The 20,932-nt window shown below is 46.7% G+C and overlaps 1 protein-coding gene across 1 annotated transcript; it reads right to left on the bottom strand.

The window, feature by feature from the left end:
* Positions 1 to 243: 243 nt before the first annotated feature.
* Positions 244 to 20,685, bottom strand: LOC130023743 (patatin-like phospholipase domain-containing protein 5). The gene is made up of 6 exons (XM_056114334.1): positions 20,500 to 20,685; positions 19,533 to 19,627; positions 19,269 to 19,404; positions 17,666 to 17,735; positions 910 to 1,176; positions 244 to 464 (listed from the first exon to the last, which is right to left on the bottom strand). Exons 1-6 carry the CDS (start codon positions 20,677 to 20,679, stop codon positions 244 to 246), a joined length of 969 nt encoding a protein of 322 aa, XP_055970309.1. The 5' UTR covers positions 20,680 to 20,685.
* Positions 20,686 to 20,932: the final 247 nt, after the last annotated feature.

Below are 20,932 nucleotides of genomic sequence, written 5' to 3'. Positions count from 1 at the left end.
TTACATCTCAGTCATACAATGGTCGAGTACTCATCCCTCCACCAGTTCCCATTTTCCACCCCCAATGATCCCAGTATCCCTCCTTCCACTCCCACCCCTTCCTAACCCCTGCCTCTGTGGCAGGCACATTTCCTCCCACTCTCTCTCTTCCTTTCGGTGTTATGTTTTGCAATACTAAGAGGCTATTATGTTTGGTCCTTAGTCTACTAAGGACCAATGGTATGCACATTTTCCCTTTTTGTATCAGGAAATAATGCCTGCACTGAGGCTCACTCTTCCCCTCCTCCTAAATCCTTCCACAAAAAGGTCCTTGCCAGGGCTGGCATCCTGAAACCCTAAATGCTTCTTTAAATTCGCTTTCTCTGGTTCACTGAGCACGGTGTCTGCGGAATTCCCATTGTGGGCCAGCGTGGCCGCCTCTATTCTCTTCCGCTCTGGGCGCAGAAATAATCCCTTGCTAGAATCTTTTGAGAGAGGCACACAACTTCGCAGGCTAATTAACTGTGCACCTCTACATCTCGGAAATATTGCATGAGGTTGCGTGGCTGCACTCCCGTGGCTCGAGCCTCCACTCGTGCAGATGGCTTTCCAGGGGCCGTGGGCATCCGGGACTGGTTGGTGCATTTGCACTCTTTGTAGGCAAGCTCCTAGACCTGCCCTCTTCTCCACTCACCCTCTGCTCTCTGTCCCACACACTCCGTGTTTGTTTCCCTGTTTTGTTTCTTTGTCACTCTGAGACAAAAAGATGACCATACCCCTTAGAACTTTTGTTTTCCAACTGGTAATGGAGAACATTATGAGGAGGCACACACGCCGGCAGAATGTTAGGGCACAGGCACTGGGAACTCCTCTCCAGCTCAGTTCTGCATGGCTCTGCACAGGCCGGCCTCAGCAGCTGCTCTCTGGCACCCAGAGAAGCATCCTTGAAGAGGCACATCTTTGCCTGGACAATGGCAAGCAGCACACTGTAGCCCACAATGTCCTGTCCCGGGAGCAGGCACACATGGCACTGGCCAAGGTACGGGCTGTGTCCGGGCAGGGAACACAGCAGCTCGGTTGTACCCGCCGTCCCTCTGGAAAGGAGCCTGCGGCTGGACATGGCAGGGCTCAGCTCTTCCAGACACGCCTGCACCGGGCGGCAGCAATCAGCCCACGAGACTTCACTTCTCAGCGTCCCTTGGTGTAAAATCTTATCACGCTGAAGGTTGTGTGTTCACAGGTTCACTGGATGGCACTGTCTCACTGCCTGCGTTTGGTGCTCTTGAGCCGCTGTGTATGGTCTGGATCAGAACGGCTGTTGCCAAGGGCAGACGGAAGAAGAAACGAGGGCCAGGCCGGTCTATAATAATAGTAGTTTATTCCAATCCTCTTCACTCCTTTCTTTCTATGCATCCTTCTCTCCTGGGCCCCAATCTTGGAACCTCTCTCCTTCTGGCTCTGACTCTGGATCTCTGGAGCCCAAGCTCTCTCGCTTCTGACACTCTCCCTTCTCCGAGCTTACGTCTTAGTTTATATAGCAGTCACATAAGGCGGTGACATAAAGGTGGGTTAAATACTGATGAATCAACAAAGAGAGGTAAGACCTCTCCTCCAGAAGATTAACTCAAGGATAAAATCTCATCTACAGAGATTACTTCAGATTATTAGGAGATCCGCTCAAGGGTGGGATCCCAACAAGGGTGTGGTCTTCCCTCAGTTAGTAATCTACTTAAATTGCTCGAGCGGGCCCAGTAACGTCTCCACTGGAGACTTTGTTGTTTCTGTGTTTGGCATATCGGATACGTCACGGGGAGCTTGCCAGGTCTGCTGTGCGGGCGAGATACTCTCGGTAGCTTACCAGGCTCTCCAAGAGGGGTAGAGGAATTGAACTCGGGTCGGCCATGTTGGCTGCATGCAAGGCAAATGCCCTGCCGCTGTGCTATCGCTCCAGCCATCGTAATTAATCTACTTCTAATATTTCTAGCAATGTCATTCTGTTTGAGCACAGTAAGAGATATAAATTTAGTTTGGTTCTTCCTGAGAACATCTCACTATACATTCCGCAGTCCTCAGGCCAGGTTAATTTTCCTAGCTCCAGCAGGTTCCTAGTCTCGTCGTTACTTACTTTTGAATCATGACAGCATTTGTCCATGATCATGCCCTCAACTTATAGTTGAGTATCATTACTCTTTGCCCTGGCCCATTTCGATGCCAGGGTAGCTCACTGCTTGCCCTGGGTCCATTCAGTCCTTCGTCGGGACCCTGCTTTTGGGGTGCTAGGAACTAAGGGCAACTGAGTCAAGAAATCAGATGCCCAGGAGTAAATATTATTCGGAGTCAATCAACTCCCAAGTTACAAAGCATAATATTAACTGTCTTCCTGTGTCCACACAGAAAGGACATTGCTTACAATACAAGTTCAGTGTCCTTAGATGGGTGTAACCTGACAAACCTAAGCTACCTGAGGAAGGACAAAAGAGTGTTATCCTACACCTTGGGGCACACCCATGCATTTCTCGTCTTTGTGGCGAAGCACGGAAGTTCCCACGCACCACAGCTGTGTCACGGCTGCTGGGGCTCTTGTGCTTCAGGGGGGCTAAGGGACGTCTGGGTGTGGCTTGGGATTTGGCGGGAGCAGAGAGTGTCTCTCGCTGCCGGCTTTGCAGCTGTGTCTGTCCTGAGCACGTGACGCTGGTGCTGTGATTTGCGTTCCATACTCCCGTGGGAGCCAAGAGAGTATACCAGCCCTGGCATTAAAGTGTGGAACAGAGTCGCTGTGATGCTCAGGGACCACGAGAAGCCTGAGACTGAATCAGGGAGGTAGCCGTGGAAGGGCGTCTGTCTTAGGCCCTGCACCGTCCCTCTTGGCCCCAACACGCCGGTTTTGTTATAGGCCACACCCGGTGGTGTTCAGGGTTTACTCCTGGCTCTACACTCATGGGCGAGGCTTGGGGAAACCTCCTGGGTGCCGGGGATCAAACCCAGAGCAGACACACGCACAGCAAGTGTTCTCCCCACTTGGATGTTGACTCCAGGCCCAACGTCATTGTGTTTTATTTTTTCTTATTGCTTTATTGAATCACCATGAGATACAATTACAGAGCTGTTCACGATCGGGTTTCAGTCATACAATGCTACAACACCCGTCCCTTCACCAGTGTCCCCAGCTTCCCTTCTGCCACCCCCTCTCCGCCCCAGCCTGCCTCTATGGCAGGCACTCTTCTTCTCTGTCTCTCTGTCTGTCTCTGTCTCTGTCTGTATGTCTGTCTCCAACCCCCCCCATTTGTGCATTATGGTTTGCAATACAGACACCAAGAGTCATCACGTTTTGTCCTTTACCAAACCTTTTCAGCACACATCTCCCATCCCGAGCGATTCCTCCAATTATCCTTGTCATAGAGGTTCCTTTTCTAACCCAGCTGCCCTCTCCCACAACTCTTTTTTTCTTTATTGATTTGCCATGAGGTATAGTAACAAAGCTTTCATGTTTGTGCTTCAATCATACAATCATCAAACACCCATCCTTTCAAGAGTGCACATTTTTGTATTTTGGTCACTGTTTCTTTTGAGGTGAAGAAGCTTCTTAGTTTCAAGATAGTCCCATTTGTCTATCTCTGTTTTCACTTGCTCGGCCAGTGGCATGTCATCTTTGAAGATACCATTAGCTTCAGTGTCATGGAGGGTTTTGCCAACCTTGTCTTCAATGTCCATTATGGATTCCAGTCTGATGTTGAGGTCTTAAATCCATTTTGATCTTACTTTTGTACATGGTGTTAGGTAGAGATATGAGCCCATTTTTTTTGCATGTAGCTGTCCAGTTTTGCCAGCAACATTTGTTAAAGAGACTTTCCTGGCTCCACTTCACATTTCTTGCTCCCTTATCAAAGATTGGCTGATCATATATTTGAGGGAGGGGCGGTGTCAGTATATTCAACCCTGTTCCATTGATCTGCGGTTCTGCCTTTATTCCAGTACCATGCTGTTTTAATTATTACTGCTTTGTTGTTGAGTCTGAGGTTGGGGAGGTTGATTCCACCCATTTTCTTTTCCCCAAGAATTGCTTTAGCTATTCGTGGGGGTTTATTGTTCCATATGAATTTCAGGAGTATTTGATCCATTTCTTTGAAGAATGTCATGGGTATCCTTATAGGAATCGCATTGAATTTGTACAATGCTTTGGGGAGTATTGCCATTTTAACAATGTTAATTCTCCCATCCATGAGCAGGGGATATCTTTCCATTTCCCTGTGTCCTGTTTTAGTTCCTGAAGAAGCGTTTTGTAGTTTTCTTTGTAGAGGTCTTTTACATCCTTAGTTAAGCTGATTCCTAGGTACTTGATATCCTGAGGCACGATTGTGAATGGGATTGTTTTTTCCATGTCACTTTCTTCTCTCACATTATTTGCATATAGGAAAGCCACGAACTTTTGGATATTGATTTTATAGCCTGCATCTTTACTATACAAGTCTATTGTTTCTAGGGGTTTCTTGGTGGAGGTTTTAGGGTTTTCTAAATATAGTAGCAGATCGTCTGATAACAGTGAGAGCTTGATTTCTTCTTTTCCTACTTGAATGCCCTTAATATCTTTTTCTTGCCTAACTGCTATTGCAAGTACTTCCAGTACTATACTGAACAACAGTGGAGAGAGTGCGCATCCTTGTCTCATCCCTGATATTAGAGGGAAGGCTCTCAGTTTTTCCACATTGAGGATGATGCTTTTTGTTGGATTGTGGTAGATGCATTTAACTACATTGAGGAAAGTCCCCTCTATACCCATTTTGGCAAGGGTTTTCATCATAAACGGGTGCTGGATCTTGTCAAATGCTTTCTCTGCATCTATTAATATGATCATATGCTTTGCATCTTTTCTTTTGTTTATATGATGGATTATGTTGATCAGTTTCTGAGTGTTAAACCATCCTTGCATCCGTGGGATGAATCCTACTTGGTCATGGTGTATGATCTTTTTGATGAGTCGTTGCATTCTATTTGCTAATAGTCTGTTAAGGATCTTTGTGTCTGTGTTCATCAGGGATATCGCCCTGTAATTCTCTTTCTTTGTGGTATCTCTGTCTGTTTTTTGGTATCAAGGTGATATTTGCTTCGTAGAAACTGTTCATAAGTGTTTTTGATATTTCAATTTCATGGAAAAGGTTACAAAGGATTGGAGTAAGTCCTCTTGAAAGATTTGGAAGAATTCACTAGTGAATCCATCTGGGCCAGAATTTTGGTGCTTGGGGAGACTTTTTATTACCATTTCAATTTCCTTGATGGTGATAGGTCTCTTCAGGTTTGTCAGGTCTTCTTGGTTCAGCCTTGGTTCAGCCTTGTAGGAATCTAGGAATTTATCCATTTCCTCGAGGTTTTCATGTTCCGTGGCATAAAGCTTCTCAAAGTACTCCCTGAGGATCCTTTGAATTTCTGTAGTTTCTGTTGTAGTGACCACCTTTTCATTTCTGTTTCAGTTTATTAGGGTTTTCTCTCTCCCTTTCTTTGTGAGTTTTGCTAGAGGTTTATTGATCTTGTTTATTTTCTTGAAGAAACTGCTCTTGGTTTCATTGATCTTTCAGATTGTTTTTTGGGTTTCCATCTCGTTAATCTCTGCTCGGAGTTTTATTATTTCCTTCCTCCTATTCAGGTTGGGCTACTTTTGTTGGTCCTTCTCCAAGCTCTTAAGCTGTGAGGTTAGGTTACTTATGTGGGTTCAGTCCTCCTTCCTGTTGAATGCTTGTAAAGCTATAAACTTTCCTCTTAACATAGCTTTTGCTGTGTCCCATAAGTTTTGGTAACTTGTGTCCTCATTTTCATTCTTTTCTAGGAATCTTGATTTCCTCTTTGATTTTCTTTCTAAGGCACTCATTGTCCAAGAGTACACTGTTTAATTTCCAGGTGTTTGATTTAGTTTTCTGTTTTTGTGTGTGATTTTACTTCTAATTTCAGCGCATTATGGTCTGAGAAGATTGTTGAAACAATCTCTATCTTCTTAATGTTATGGAGGTATGTTTTGTGGCTCAGCATGTGGTAAATCTTGCAGAATGTTCCATGCACGCTTGAGAAGAATGTGTATTCAGCTTTTTGAGGATGAAGCGTCCTGTATATATCTACTAAGTCTCTTTCTTCGATTGTTTCCCTTAGATGAAGTATGTCCTTGCTAAGCTTGAGTTTGGTTGATCTATCAAGAGGTGATAAAGTGGTGTTGAAGTCTCCCACTAGTATTGTGTTGCTATCAATGTCTTTCTCCAAGTCTATGAGTAGTTGTTTTAAGTACTTTGCTGGTCCCTCATTAGGTGCATATACATTTAGTATTGTGAGTTCTTCCTGTTGTACAGATCCCTTGATCAATAAAAAATGGCCTTCACTGTCTCTTGTGACCTTCTTCACTCTGAAATCAATGGAGTCTTATATTAGTATGGCTACCCCAGCTTTTTTATGGGAGCCGTTTGCCTGTAGGATTGTTTTCCAGCCTTTAACTCTGAGCCTGTATTAGCTTTGACTATTGAGATGTGTTTCTTGCAGGCAGCAGAATGTTGGGTTTGATTTTCTAATTCCATTCTGCCACTCTGTGTCTTTTAATTGGTGCATTTAGCCCATTGACGTTGAGAGAGATTATTGTTATGGGGTTTTGTCCCATTTTTCTGTTGAAATTTGGTGTATTTGAGGGGCCTGTCTTGTCTTAAAGTAGCCCATTTAGTTGTTCTTTAACCATGGTTTTGAGTCTATGAAGTTCGTGAGCTGTTGTTTGTCCGTGAAACTGTTTGTTGTTTCTTCTGTTATGAATGAGAGTCTCGCTGGGTAAAGTATTTTTGGTGAGGCATTTATTTCATTGAGTTTTTTTTAACTGTATGCCACCTCTGTTTTCGGGCCATCAGGGTTTCATCAGACAAGTTAGCTGTGAATCTTAAGGATGCTCCTTTGTAGGAAATTTCTTTCTTTGATCTTGCTGCTTTCAGAATTTTGTCTATCTAAGGTTTTGGTCATTTTGATCAGGATGTGTCTTGGGGTATTTTTATTCAGATTTCTTCTAGCTGGTACTCTTCGGGCCACCTGAATGTGGTCACATGTTTTCTTCAGCTCTCGAAACATTGTACCAATAATGTCTTTGACAGTTTCTTCTTCATCAGGGTTTTCTTCCTGTACCTCTGGGACTCCAATAATTCTTATGTTACCCCTCTTGGCATCATCATGGTCTTCTCTTGCCATCTGTTTCTGAATTGTGAGTCTCTTTTCCATTTTCTGCTCTTTCCTGGAGAGTCTCTGCACTTCATCTTCGAGCTCACTGATTCTGTCTTCAGCAGCTGTTATTCTGCTGCTGAGGCCTTCCACTGAGTTTTTCAATTCGCCTACCAGGTTTTTCAGGTCTGACATTTCTGTTTTCATTTTCCTCATTTCTATCTTCAAATCCTCTTGTCTTTTATTGGCATTGCTTTCCATTGTTTCTTTTAGCTCCCTAAGTATCCTCAGTAGCTCCCTTCTAAATTCCTTGTCAGAGAGGTTGTCTAGCACTCCAATACTGTTGATGTCTTCTGGGCTAGCCTCTTCAATAAGAAAGCTTAGTGGGCTTTTGCGTTGCTTTACCATTGTGACCAGTGTGGTTTAAACCTTCATATTCACTGTTACTATTCTGTTCAGATGCAGAATGAATTGAGATGGGCTTAATGAGCTATTGGCTAATGTGTTTCTGGTGGTTAAGCTAACCTAGTGAAGTTTCCATCTAAGAGGGTAACTTATGGTTCCTATGGGATATATAGTGGGAGAATAACTCATGGCCACGTTAGTGGCCAAGGCTCCAGAAAGGGTCCCTGGCACCAGGCGCCGGGCAGGTACCTGTTTGAATAAGGAGAGAGTGCCCGGAGCGGTTCAGCCTTGTTTCCGTGTGGTGTGCCTCAGTTCCCGTCCCGTGTAGACCAAGGGTCGAGTATTGCCATTTTAACAATGTTAATTCTCCCTTCCATGAGCAGGGGATATCTTTCCATTTCCCCATTTCCTCTTTTAGTTCCTGAAGTAGAGTTTTGTAGTTTTCTTTGTACAGGTCTTTTACATCCTTAGTTAAGGTGATTCCTAGGTACTTGATATCCTGAGGCATGAATGTGAACGGGATTGTTTTTTCCATATCACTTTCTTCTCTCTCATTATTTGCGTATAGGAAAGCCATGCATTTTTAGATATTGATTTTATGGCCTGCATCTTTACTATACAAGCCTATTGTTTCTAGGGGTTTCTTGGTAGAGATTTTAGGGTTCTCTAAGTATAGTATCATATTGTCTGCGAATAATGAGAGCTTGATATCTTCCTTTCCTACCTGAATGCCCTTGATACCTTTTCCTTGCCTAACTGCTATTGCAAGTACTTCCAGTACTATATTGAACACCAGTGGAGAGAGTGGACATCCTTGTCTTGTCTCTGATCTTAGAGGGAAGGCTCTTAGATTTTCCCCATTGACAATGATGCTTGCCTTAGGCTTGTAGTAGATGGATTTAACGATATTGAGGAAAGTCACTTCTATACCCATTTTGGCGAGGGTTTTCATCATAAATGGGTGCTAGATCTTGTCAAATACTTTCTCTCCATCTATTGATATGATCATATGCTTTTCATCTTTTCTCTTGTTGATATGATAGATTATGTTGATTGATTTCTGAATCTGAAACCATCCTTGCATCCCTGGGATGAATCCCACTTGGTCGTGGTGTATGATCTTTTTGATGAGTTGCTTAATTCTATTTGCTAGTATTTTGTTGAGAATCTTTATATTCGTGTCCATCAGAGAGATTGGCCTGTAGTTTTCTTTTCTTGTGGTGTCTTTGTTTCCTTTTGGTATTAGAGAGATATGAGCCTCATAGAAACTGTTTGGGAGAGTTTCTGTTTCTTCAATTTTCTGTAAAAACTTGAGAAGAATTGGCAATAGGTCCTCTTTAAATGTTTGGAAAAATTCGCTAGTCAATCCATATGGACCTGGGCTTTTGTTTTTGGGAAGACTTTTGATTACAGTTTCAATTTCCTTGATATTAATAGGTCTATTCAGGTATTCCAGATCTTCTTGGATCAACTTTGGGAGATTACAGGAATCCAGGAATTTATCTATTTCTTCTAGGGTCTCTTGTTTTGTGGCATACAGACTTTCAAAGTAGTCTCTGATGATCTTCTGAATTTCTTTGGTTTCCGTTGTTATGTCCCCCTTTTCATTTCTGATTCAGTTTATTATAGTTCTCTCTCTCTTTCTTTGTGAGTTTCACTAGTGTTTTATCAATTTTGTTTATTTTCTCAAAGAACAAGCTCTTGGTTTCATTGATCTTTCTGATTCTTTTTGGCTTTCCATGTAGTTGATTTCTGCTCTAACTTTTATGATCTCTTTCCTTCTGTCTGGTTTGGGCTCCTTTTGTTGGTCCTTTTCTGAGACCTTTAGTTGTGAAGTCAAGTTGTTTATGTGGGCCCTTTCTTCCTTTGTGAGAAGTGCTTGCAGAGCTATAAAATATTCCCTTAACATGGCTTTAGTTGTGTTCCACAGGTTCTGGTATCCTGTGTCTTCATTCTTATTTGTTTCCAGGTATCTTTTGATTTCTTCCTGGATTTCTTTCCTGCTCCACTCCTTGTTCAACATTGGAGTTGTTTAATTTCCAGGTGTTGGATTAGGTTTTCTGAGTCTGTACATGATTAACTTCTATCTTCAGTGCATCGTGGTCTGAAAAGATAGTGGATACAATGTCTATCTTCCTGATTCTGTGGAGGTATGTTTTGTGGCCCAGCACATGGTCTGTTCTAGAAAATGTTCCATGTGCACTGGAAAAGAATGTGTATTCTTCTTTGGGGGCATATAAAGTCCTGAATGCTTTATACAAAGACAGTCTACAGAATGGGAAAGGATATTCACCCAATACCCATCTGATGAGGGGTTGATATCAAGGATATACAAAGCACTTGTTGAACTCCATAAGAAGAAAATATCTAACCCCAACCAAAAATGGGGTGACGAAATGAACAGAAATTTTTCCCAAGAAAAAATCCGAATGGCTAAAAGGCACATGAGGAAATGCTCTATATCACTAATCATCAGGGAGCTGAGATCAAAACAACAATGAGATATCATCTCACACCACAAAGACTGACCCACATCCAAAAGAACAAAAGCACCGGAGTTGGTGCAGATGTGGCGAGAAAGGGAACCTCCTTCACTGCTGGTGGGAATGACAATTGGTTCAGCCCTTTTGGAAAACAGTATGGACGCTTCTCAAAAAATTAGAAATTGAGCTCCCATTTGACCCAGCAGTACCACTCTTGGGAATATATCCCAGAGTGGCAAAAAAGTACAGTTGAAATGACATCTGCACTTGTATGTTCATTGCTGCACTGTTCACAATAGCCAAAATTTGGAAAAAAAAAAACGAGTCCCCGAGAACAGATGACTGCTTAAAGAAACTTTGGTATATCTACACAATGGAATACTGGTTAACTGTTAGAAAAGATGAAGTCATGAAATTTACATACAAGTGGTTCTACATGGAAAGTATCATGCTAAGTGAAATGAGCCACAAAGAGAGGGACAGACATAGAAAGTGTGCACTTATCTGGGGAATATAAAGTCACAGAATGGGAGACGAACACTCAAGAATAGTTGAGATAAGTACCAGGAGGTCTGCTCCATGGCTTGGAAGCTGGCAGCACATGCTGGGGGCAAAAGGCAGCTCAGATAAAGAAGGGAACATTAATTGTGTGGATACATTAATTCTCGTACTTTACCAAGTAAAGGATGTTTGGAGGATTCGCTCGGGATGCGAGATGCATGCTGAAAGTAGACTATAGACTGAACATGATGGCCATTCAATACGTCTATTGCAAACCACAACAACCTAAAGGAAAGAAAGAGCAAAAGGGAATGCCCTGCCACAAAGGTGGGGCGGTTGAGATGGGAGGGCAACTGGGACCATTGGTGGTGGACAATGGGCACTGGTGGAGGGATGGGTACTTTATCATTGTATAACTGAAACCCAAACATGAGAGTTTGTTAATCTACAAATGCACCTCTTGCTGGTTCTCTAATACAAAAAAAAAGAGTGCACGTTTTCCACCACCAAAGTCCCTGGTATCTCCCCGCCCCCCCCCCCCCACATTCACCACCTACCCCCGCCTGTGTGGCAGACAATTTGCACAATAATGTCTTTATCTACTTTGGTTAACTTCGATATTTGCGTCCAGTTCCAGCACCACTCATTCTTTCCAAAAATATAATGCTAGACAATGAGTTTTGTATTGCTTGCTATGGATACAATATAATGCCGTGCAGCTGCTCTTGCAGCCATGTGTTCTTGCAGTTCCAAAATTTTAATAATTAGGTTCTGGAGGATCGCTGCAGCAAGTTGCTCAGGTCCAAGATTCATTTGTGTGTCTCTGGATCATGGCAGTGTGGGAGCTTAAGTAGATGGTGGCCGTGCGTGTGGATGTATTCTCAGAGTCTGATGGGAGCGGGGAGAAGGATAAAGACCGACTCCTCTCCGATCCCGTGAGGCCTGACGTTTCCTGCCACCACCACCCATACCTGGAGGTTTTCACTGTGTTCTAGAAGATGGTGTCTGCTGGGGTTCCTAGAGGACAGGTGGAGGGACGGCACCTGCCCCCAACTGGAGTGGCCCGGCAAAATACTCTGCAGTAGCAAAGTCCAGAGCCATCTCTGCAGCAAGTTGCTTGTGTCTGAGATTCATTGGTGTGTCCTAGATCATTTATTTTCCCTTGCTCATTTTATGTATAATGAAAGATCATGTGGCTGCATAAGTGGCTGTGTGCTTCTGAGATTCTAAATTATAAATGGTTGGTTCCAGAGACATCGCTGTAGGGAGCTATTCCAATTCGGTTTGAAGAATTAGTCCCGACACCTGCATACCGGAGTATTGCTTGTATGCGTGCTCATAGTCGCCGGGATTCCACCTGGAGAAGGCAGGAGACTGCACCTGCTCCATCTGGGGCATCCTGGTGAAGTCAGCTTGGTATCGGGTCTGGAGAAATCTCCAGTGCTGTGATTCCCTCTGGGATCATCACTACTATGTGTGGCAAGATGGTTCCTGGAGGCAGGTTGGGGGCCTGATTCCTGGCACCGGGAGCGGACAGGAAGGCGGGATGAAATTGCCTGGTTTCAGTGCTGCCATGTGGTTTGGAGATTTAGTCCTGACACTCACATACCGAAGCCTTGCTTGTAGAAGCTTATGATCACCGGGATTCCATCTGGAGGAGGTGGGAAGACTGCACTTGAAGAGTCATTATTTCTTACCATGTATTCCTGCCCCTTTACCTCAGCAGTGCCCACTGAGCATAGCACAAGAGAGATGAAGTCTTTCCTGCACGCTCACTTGCTGCCACGGATGCAAGGTCAGTCCTCACCTGGGAGCAGGGGTTGGGGGGAAGCAGGTTTTCCTGTGCATTCCACAGGATTAATGGTGCATGGCATGTTAATAACGTGGAATGCAATTTTATTGCAGGGATTTTGTTTTTCAATGTCAGCATTAACATTTAACTTTTCACCCATTTTCTCCCCTTCTGCTTTGAATCTTCTGTATTTTTTTCTGCTGATGTGTCAACACCATGGCCTGGCCATGGTGAGCTCAGCGGTTCTGTGCGAAGATGCCGGCCCCTCTCAGGTTTATCAGCTTCCAAGACAACCACTTTGGAATATCTGGAAGCCACTTTGCCCACGGAGCTCCTGGACCTGAGCCAGGAGCTTTTGATCTCGCACGATGTTGCTCAAGTTTGCTGGAATCTTCTCTGCTCAGCAAGATCCTTTGTTTGTGGCCCAGCAACTTCCTGTGGGCTTTGAGGTTGGCCGAAGTATCAGCTGGCCAGAGTGCTCACTCTCCAGGCCAGTGTCCACCCAACTGGATGCAGAATCCCATGATTGTGATGCCCATGGGGTGCCCAGGTGACTTATGTCCATTGGAGAAGAGAGACGGAAGCCTTGAGAAGGGGACCTGCCACTTTCTCCCCATCAGCCTCTGCCACCCTGGGACCAGCTGGGAAGACTCCAACTGGTGACATCTGCGTTGAGCCCCTGCATGGCACTCACCTTACATCCTGCCAGCCCCGCTAGGCAGAGACTGACCACACCTACGTCTCCTTGTTGGGTGCTGCATGGGAGTTACTCCCAGCACCCAATTTCTTGGGGGACACGGGCTCAGGCTTCAGCCAGCCACAGCTCTACAGCAAAGGAAGTAAGTCCTCAAGCTCCCCCAGGCTTCTCTGCTCTAAGGGATTCCAGAAGGATACAGCATTCAAGCGAATAAAGAGATGGTATTGGGAGGTTTTAAGGAAGGGGAGGGAGGGAAGAGAGAAAGAGGGAGAGATAGAGACAGACAGAGAGAGACAGAGAGATAGAGGGGGGAGGATGAAGGAGAGAAAGAGAGACTAAGAGAGAGGGGTGAGGGAGGAAAGAGGGGAAGGAGAGAAAGGGAGAAAGAGACAAAAAGAGAGGGTGGGAGAGAGAGGCAGAGAGGGGAATGAAGAAGGAGACAGAGAGGGGAAGAAGAGAGACAGAGACACAGAGAAACAGAGAGGGGGAGGAGGGAGAGAAACAGAGAGGGGAGAGGGAGAAGAACGGAGGAAGAAGGACAAACAGAGAGAGAGAGAGAGAGACATACTCAAGAGAGAACACGGGCTTCCCAAACATTGGGATTTAAAAAAATTTGTAATCCCCTTCTTTAGGGAGGGGATTCACTTGTCACTTGTCATCCCGTTGTTCATGGATTTGTTCGAGTGGTCACCTGTAATGTCTCCACTCGGTCACAAGTAATCATGGCACCGTGGTTTTGGTGGCAGAATGTCCCTGTCTGTCCTCTGTAAATCATGGGGTGACACCCTGTCCCCATGCAACAGCTCAGTAAGAAAGAACGTGTCTTTTATTATTATTATTGATTTTCATTAAAAACATTGTGATTTATAAAGTTGCTCATTGTACAGTTGTTTCCAGCATTTGTGTTCCAACCCCACCAGTATGACCTTCCTTCCACCAATAATCCCACTTTCCCTCCCAGTCCCAAGCTCTCCCCACGAGCACATACCAAATTGACTTTATATTGCTTGTTCCAACAAAACTTGAAGTAACAAGTGAAATGATGGGAAGAAAATCAGGAAGGGCATAGCAGATCAGATGGGATGTGACGTAGAAGTAAAGATCGTGTCTTGGCTTCAGTCATGCTGTGATAACTCGTCCTCGTCATGAGAGGGGACAGCTCTGGATCCTGTAGGCAGAAAGACTGGGACCGACTCTACATCAGAAACGCGATTCTGGTGCTGTATCCCAGAACTCACCAGGATGCAAGCATGTCCACGGCATGTGCCTGTCGGCCACCTGTACGCCTTCTTTGGGGAATTGTCTTCCCAATGCACAGAGGAACGGATCAAGAAATTCCATGATCTATAGACACAATGAAATACATTCCAGTTGTTGCATGATGTTCTCGAGGGTGGCACTGAAGAGTTTCGGTGAAATGGTGTCACCCTGCCGAACACCTCTCTTGATATCAATGATTACTTCTTTGAGATCCTGGTAGTGAATCTGTAATACAGCTCACGGAGGATCCTGACATATTGAGTTTGAATGCCATGATTGGCTAGGGTTTCAATGACTGCTTCTGTCTCAACAGAATCAAAGGCCTTCTTTAAATCAATGAATGTTAGACAGAGCGGCATCTTGAACTCCCGAGAAACCTCAATGAGCTTGTTTAATGTGTGGATATGGTCAATGGTACTGAATCCTTTGTGGAACCCAGCTTGTTCACATGGTTGTCCTTTATCTAGTGTTCTGCCAATCCTATTCAAGGTGACTTGAGTGAACAGCTTGTAGATGATGGAAAATAGACAGATCAGGCGATAGTTGCCAATGTCATAGATGTCTCCCTTTTTATACAGTAGTACAGTCCTTCTGTTTTTCCACTGGGACGGAAACTTGCATTCAGACAGGTAGCGTGTGAAGAGCCGAGCCAGTATATTGATGAGTACTGACGGCAGGTTCTTCAGGTGTTCAGGTCTGACCTTGTCTGGGCCAGGTGCTGTTCGTTTCTTTACCGATGAAATGGCATGTCGGATTTCGGATAGGAGAACATTGGGAATGACATATCCATCCTGTGGAATTTGGTATGTGGGCAGGTGGACATGGCTATTGAAGAGATCTTAGTAGAAGTCATGGATAATTTTCTTCATTGCCTTTCTGGAAGATGTGATAGATCCATCAGGACATCGTAGGGTAGTCATCTTGGTCTTGTAGTTGGCGAAGGACAGGCGGGTATTACGAATGCTTTTCCCGGCTTCTGCCGCATCTACCAGCACTTCTGCTCTTCTCTATTTGAGGTCTTCCTTGATTGCATCTCTGCACTGCTTTGCGAGCTCGGACGTTCACTTGTAGTTGTCTGAGGCATGCACCAAACCACGTTGGCGAATAAGCTCAAGAGCTTTTGAAGACAGTCGTCTTTTTGTGACAATCTCTCTCTTGGCATTCCTCGCACAATCATGGAGGTGCTGAACCAGTTGATCATATTCCTCGTCAATGTTGTCAACAATGCCATCCTCTCATGTTGCAGCATTAGTGCCAAAGAGCTTTTAGTTCTAGGAGTTCTCTTCTTAAACTTTGCAGCCGTTTCTCCCCGCTCTGTAAAGTAGAATTTTGCATGAAGGAGATGGTGGTCCAATCCTGTTTGGAATTTTGGGACAACAGCAACACCATCAGGGAACACCGTTGATTGAATATGATGTGGTCTATTTCGTTGTGGAACCATCCACCGGGAGACTCCCATGTCCAACGTTTAGATTCGGCCTTCTGGAACTGTGAGTTACCATGGATGGTCTTGGTCGACATGATGAACTCAGACAGTCTCTCTCACCCTGTTCGTTCCATTCTAGGCCATGGGTCCTGATGTGGAGTTCTTTGGCTGATCTTCTCAGCCCTATCTTGGCATTAAAATCACCCACAATGATCTTGTAGAAGGTGTGGTCTTCTTTATAGAACTTCTCCAACTCCATGTAGAACTTCTCATTTTCTCCTTTATCATAATTGGATGTTGGTGAGTAGATAACAAAGATAGAAGCTGCCAGCCTTGAGCCACATCTATTCAAGTGTAAACGTCTGATTCGGGTCGTTAGGCATTTGAATGAATCAATGCTTATGGTCAAGTTCGTGTTGCCACGGATATCGACGCCTCTAACGCCTCTTTTATCACATGTTCTGAGGAACAATTCTTCTCCAGTGTTAAAAATGGCATGATGTGATTGATGCCTTATTGTCTCGGTCAGACCAATGATGTCGTACTTGATCTTTTGCGCTTTTACCATCAGGTCCTCGATGGATGCATCTGATGCTAGCATATGTGCATTGAAAGTACAGACAATCGTTTTTGTCTTCCTTCGTTTTGGCAGCCTAGTTTAGCCTTGAGATTTTATCAGCCTTTCCTTCATCAACCTTCTCAAGACTGTCATATTGGTGACGTCTTCAGGGTCAGGGAATGAGACCCATTGCAATTGCTGGTATTCGCATATCGAATATACAACAGATAGCTTGTGAGGCTCTGCCGTGCGGGCAGAATGCTCTCGGTAGCTTGCCAGGCTCTCCGAGATAGACTTTTGTGGCGGCCTCTAATCACCCTTTTAGGTGTTCCCATGGTTCAAACCATATTTGAACCCTATCAAATATGGTACGGCAATTCTGGAAGATGGATATTAAGTGTCTTATAATGTGTCACATGGCCGCTTCGCAGCTGCATGGTCCAGAAAGTGTCCTGGAGCGTGGTGGTGGCTGGGTAGTGGAGGTAGTGGAGGGCTTGGACCGTGGTGTGGAAAGGTTGGACTATAGCTACATCTTACAAAGACAATGTTTATCAGAAGCAGCCTCGTTCCTGACGCTCCATTGACTCTCAATGGAACAACCATCTCTGAATGCAACAGTTATGTGTACCTAGGTGAAGAAGTCAACATGCCAAATGACCTGGCACCTGAGTTGCGCAGGAGGAAGAGAGCGGCTTGGAACGCCTTCAAAAGCATCGAAGAAATAGCTAAGAGGACAAAGAACCTCCAGCTCCGGGCACATCTCTTTGATTCCACTGTTCTTCCTGCATTAACATATGCCTCAGAGACCTGGGCCCTACACAAACAGGATGAGACCACTATTCCGGTCTCCCAAAGAGGAATCTTGAAAGAGCTATGCTTGGAGTATCACGTTTCACTCAAATGAGGGAAAGAATCCAGAGTTCTGACCTCCGTCGAAGATCAAGAATCAGGGAGGCTCTCTCGTTTGCCAAGGCGTCAAAAATCAGATGGTCTGGACACGTAATGAGATTTGGAGATGACCACTGGACTAGAGCCATTACTGACTGGATTCCATGGGACGTCAAAAGACCGCGTGGCCGCCCACCTACCAGATGGTCAGACTTCTTCATCAACATCCTGAACGATCGGTTTGAGGCTCTTCGTGTTCCTAGAACGAACAGACACCATTGGGCTACACTAGCACACGACAGGGACAAATGGAGAAGTTACTGGCGCCCGCTTGAGAAAATCGACGATTAACGGGAGGTCAAGTGATCAAGTGATCAAACAAAAACCACACTATTCCTGGAGGAAACCGCATACCGCTGGCTGACTTCTCATGCAAATACTTCTTGTGCTTGACTTCCCAAGGCCAAGCACTGTCGGGACCTCCCAGTCCTTGCCAGGGAAGCACCTGCCTGCCCTTTGTACTTAACCAGTGTCAGCCCAGTGTAGATGGGCACAAAGCTGCTAGCCAGCAGCACCTGGGTGGGCAGAGAGAAGATGGCGGGTGAGCCTCGGGGCCCGCACATGCCCTCGTTCTCTGACCTCAGGCCAGCCAGCGGGAGCTGGCATTTGGCAGTAGGAGGGTGGCGTGCCACATGAAGGAGGCAAAAGGAACTGGACTAAAAGCGAGCACTGCAATGTCACCTGCCTGAAGAGGTGCTCGAGTGACTCCCGGTGGGCTTGGCATACGCTATGGGGCTCTGGGAATAGAACCCAGGTGCCTCATGCAAGGCACAGGCCCTCCCCGCTGGACCATCACTCCGGGCCCTGTTCATCTCATGCAGGCTGGCAGATCTGGAGCCCCTGGTACCTCGTGGGCCAAGTTCGCAGCACCTTGGAACATCTCCCCAGGGTCCCAAGATGGCCGTGGCCGATGCACACTGGCTGTGTTTTCCCCTTCGCTGGCCCAATGAGACACAGGTGCAGCAAAGAGCTTCTGGTGGGGGGTCAGGAAATGCGGGGTGTTGTGGCCAAGAGGCCCGAGCTCTGGGGAGGGAGAGACTGTGCAGGCCACTCCAGCAGCTGGACGTGCTCCCAGCCACCCATGGGCGTCCCCGGAATCCAGGAAATTCAGCGGCTGGCCCCGAGCTCAGATGAGCCACTCTGACTGTCCCTCTGGGGGCTCATCCCCCGTTCTGAGTTTTGCTCTGCAGCGACGAATCGGGCATGGCTGGGCAGGTTTTCCTTTTGCAGTTTGCCTGTCCACAGCTGATGGTAAGAAGAGGATGGGGACACGTGTTTCTCTAAGGTGGGACGCCAGAGTAGAAGGAGCCTAGGCCTGAGGGGTGCTGAGTGATGCTGGAACCTAGGAAGTCATGGACTCATTTCTCCTGGGCGTCCGTTTCCTTGGGCAGCTGCGGTCACAGCCTTCGTGCACAGGAGCAGCTGTAGGTGACACCCGAGGCCACATCCAAGCGTCTGCTGCCCCCACTCATCGCAGCCCGTTCCCCATGGCTCTTCCCAGACAAACTCTCCATGCGTGCCCTTGCCTGCATGTCTCCATGTGTGCATGAACTGTGTGTACCATGCACACGGGGAGAGTGAAGCTATAGCAGGATGGTGTATATACACACGCGGGGACAGTAAGCTATAGCAGGACGACGTATACACACATGCGGGCACAGTGAGCTATAGTAGGATAGTGTGGACCACACACGTGGGGACAATGAGCTGTAGTAGGACAGTGTGTACCATGCACGTGGGGCCAGTGAGCTATAGCAGGATGGCATATACACACACGTGGGGACAGTAAACTACAGCAGGACAGTGTATACACACATGCGAGGACAGTGAGCTATAGCAGGATAGTGTGTACCACGCACGGGGGAACAGTGAACTATATATAGCAAGACAGTGTGTACCACACACGTGGGGACAGTGAGCTATAGCAGGACGGTGTGTCCCACGCACGTGAGGACAGTGAGCCAACAGGACCCGGGTGAGGCCGGGGCACAGGGAGGGTGGCCGAGCTCTGGGCAGAGGCGTCAGGAGCCAGTGCGGGCACCGCCGACCTTGATGAGGTCCTCCCGGGAGCTGAAGCTGGACACCAAGTAGTTTTGCCTGGTCCTGGTGTTGGTGATGAACACGTGCAGTCGGCGGTGGGCCAGCTGGTGGGCTTTGGCGGGGAGGATGGACTCCATCCCACACCTGCAGGGCACAAACGGGTGCTGCGTGAGCACCCCGCACGCCCGCAGGCCTGCAGGCAGCCCAGGCAGGGCCCTGGCAGAAAGTGGGCTGGGAGGGGCGGAGCAGGGCAGGCTGTGGGGGCCACTGACCTGAGTCGGGCCATGAAGTCGTAGCTGGGAATCATGGCCCCGAAGGACTGCCCGCAGATTTCTTCAGCAAACGTGTAGGTGAACGCTTTACATTCCTGAGAGATCATGAAGAGTCACTGCCTGCAGGGCAGGGGGTGTCCAGACAGATGCGTGGGGTTCTGGATGCAGAGTTGAGTTCTCTGTGAAAAGCACCTGCACCCTGCACCCTCCCCCCGCCCCATATGGCTGTACCCCCAACTTCTGACTCTGCCACCCTGCTCTGGGCCTGGGCGAGCAGGCTTCTCCGACCTCCAGTCTCCACCCCTCACCCCCTGGGTTCTGAAACCGTTCCAGCCCCGGCTGGCCCAGACGTGGGGAACCCAGGAAACATCTCTCGTCTAATCTAGCACTTTTTTCTGCTGTTTCCTCCCTCATTCTGAAGCCCTCGCCACCCTAAAAAGGGATGGGAACGATTTCTGTGTCTGTGTGTGTCAGTGTATTCCTATGTGTCTGTGTGAATCTGTGTCTGTGTCTCTCTGTATTTCTAAGTGTGTGTCTGTGTATGTCTGTGCATTTCTATATGCTGTGTCTGTCTCTGTGTGTACATCTGTGTGTCTCTGTATTAGTGTGTGACTGTTTATTTCTACATATGTGTCTGTGTGCGAGTCTGTGTATATGTCTCTGTGTATTTCTATGTGTGTCTGTATCTCTGTGCACTTCTGTGTGTCTGTGCATACGTCTATGTCTGTGTGCCTATGTGTATCATTGTGTGTGTGTGTGTGTGTGTGTGGTTGTGGGGCTGTGGGCAGGAACTGAATCCGGACTTCTGCCATGTAACTCAAACACTCTGAGGCTGAGCCTGATGCTCAGCCCGGGGGATGGGGGGGGGGGGGAGGGAGTTTGCTGGCCTGTTTTCCTGCAAGAGGAGGTTTCTGTCCTCCATTCTGAATGTCCAGGCCAGGAGCAGCCTTCGTTTCTACTGAATTACCTCTAATTTTTGCGGTGCTGTCAGCAGGACCGTGGACACCAAGGAGCCCGCAGAGGCGCCCGCGAAGGCCTTCACATCCTTCAGCAGCTTCCTGCCGTGCTTGCAAAGGGCAGACGCTGCCCCCAAGTGGTAGATGCCCAGGAACCCACAGGCGGCAAAGGACAAATTGATGTGCTTCATTGTAACTGTGGAAGCGGCAACAGAAAACAAACAGACCAAAAAAAACAGAGGCTTCGGTAAGCTGGGATCGTTTCTGAAACTGGGATCTTTTGCTACAAGCTGTCATCGCCAGGGGAATGTCATCCCCAGGGGAATATCATCCCCAGGCTGCCCAATTAATAACTAAGACTCTTTGGGAAGCCCCCAGCTGCCAACTCCTTGCCCTTCCACACACACACACACAAACACAGACACACACACACACACACACACA

The sequence above is a fragment of the Sorex fumeus genome, unplaced genomic scaffold (assembly GCF_029834395.1).
Source record: "Sorex fumeus unplaced genomic scaffold, SorFum_2.1 ptg000024l, whole genome shotgun sequence".
In the NCBI taxonomy this organism is placed as follows: Eukaryota; Metazoa; Chordata; class Mammalia; order Eulipotyphla; family Soricidae; genus Sorex; species Sorex fumeus.
This window is presented reverse-complemented; position numbering and strand designations above follow the sequence as displayed.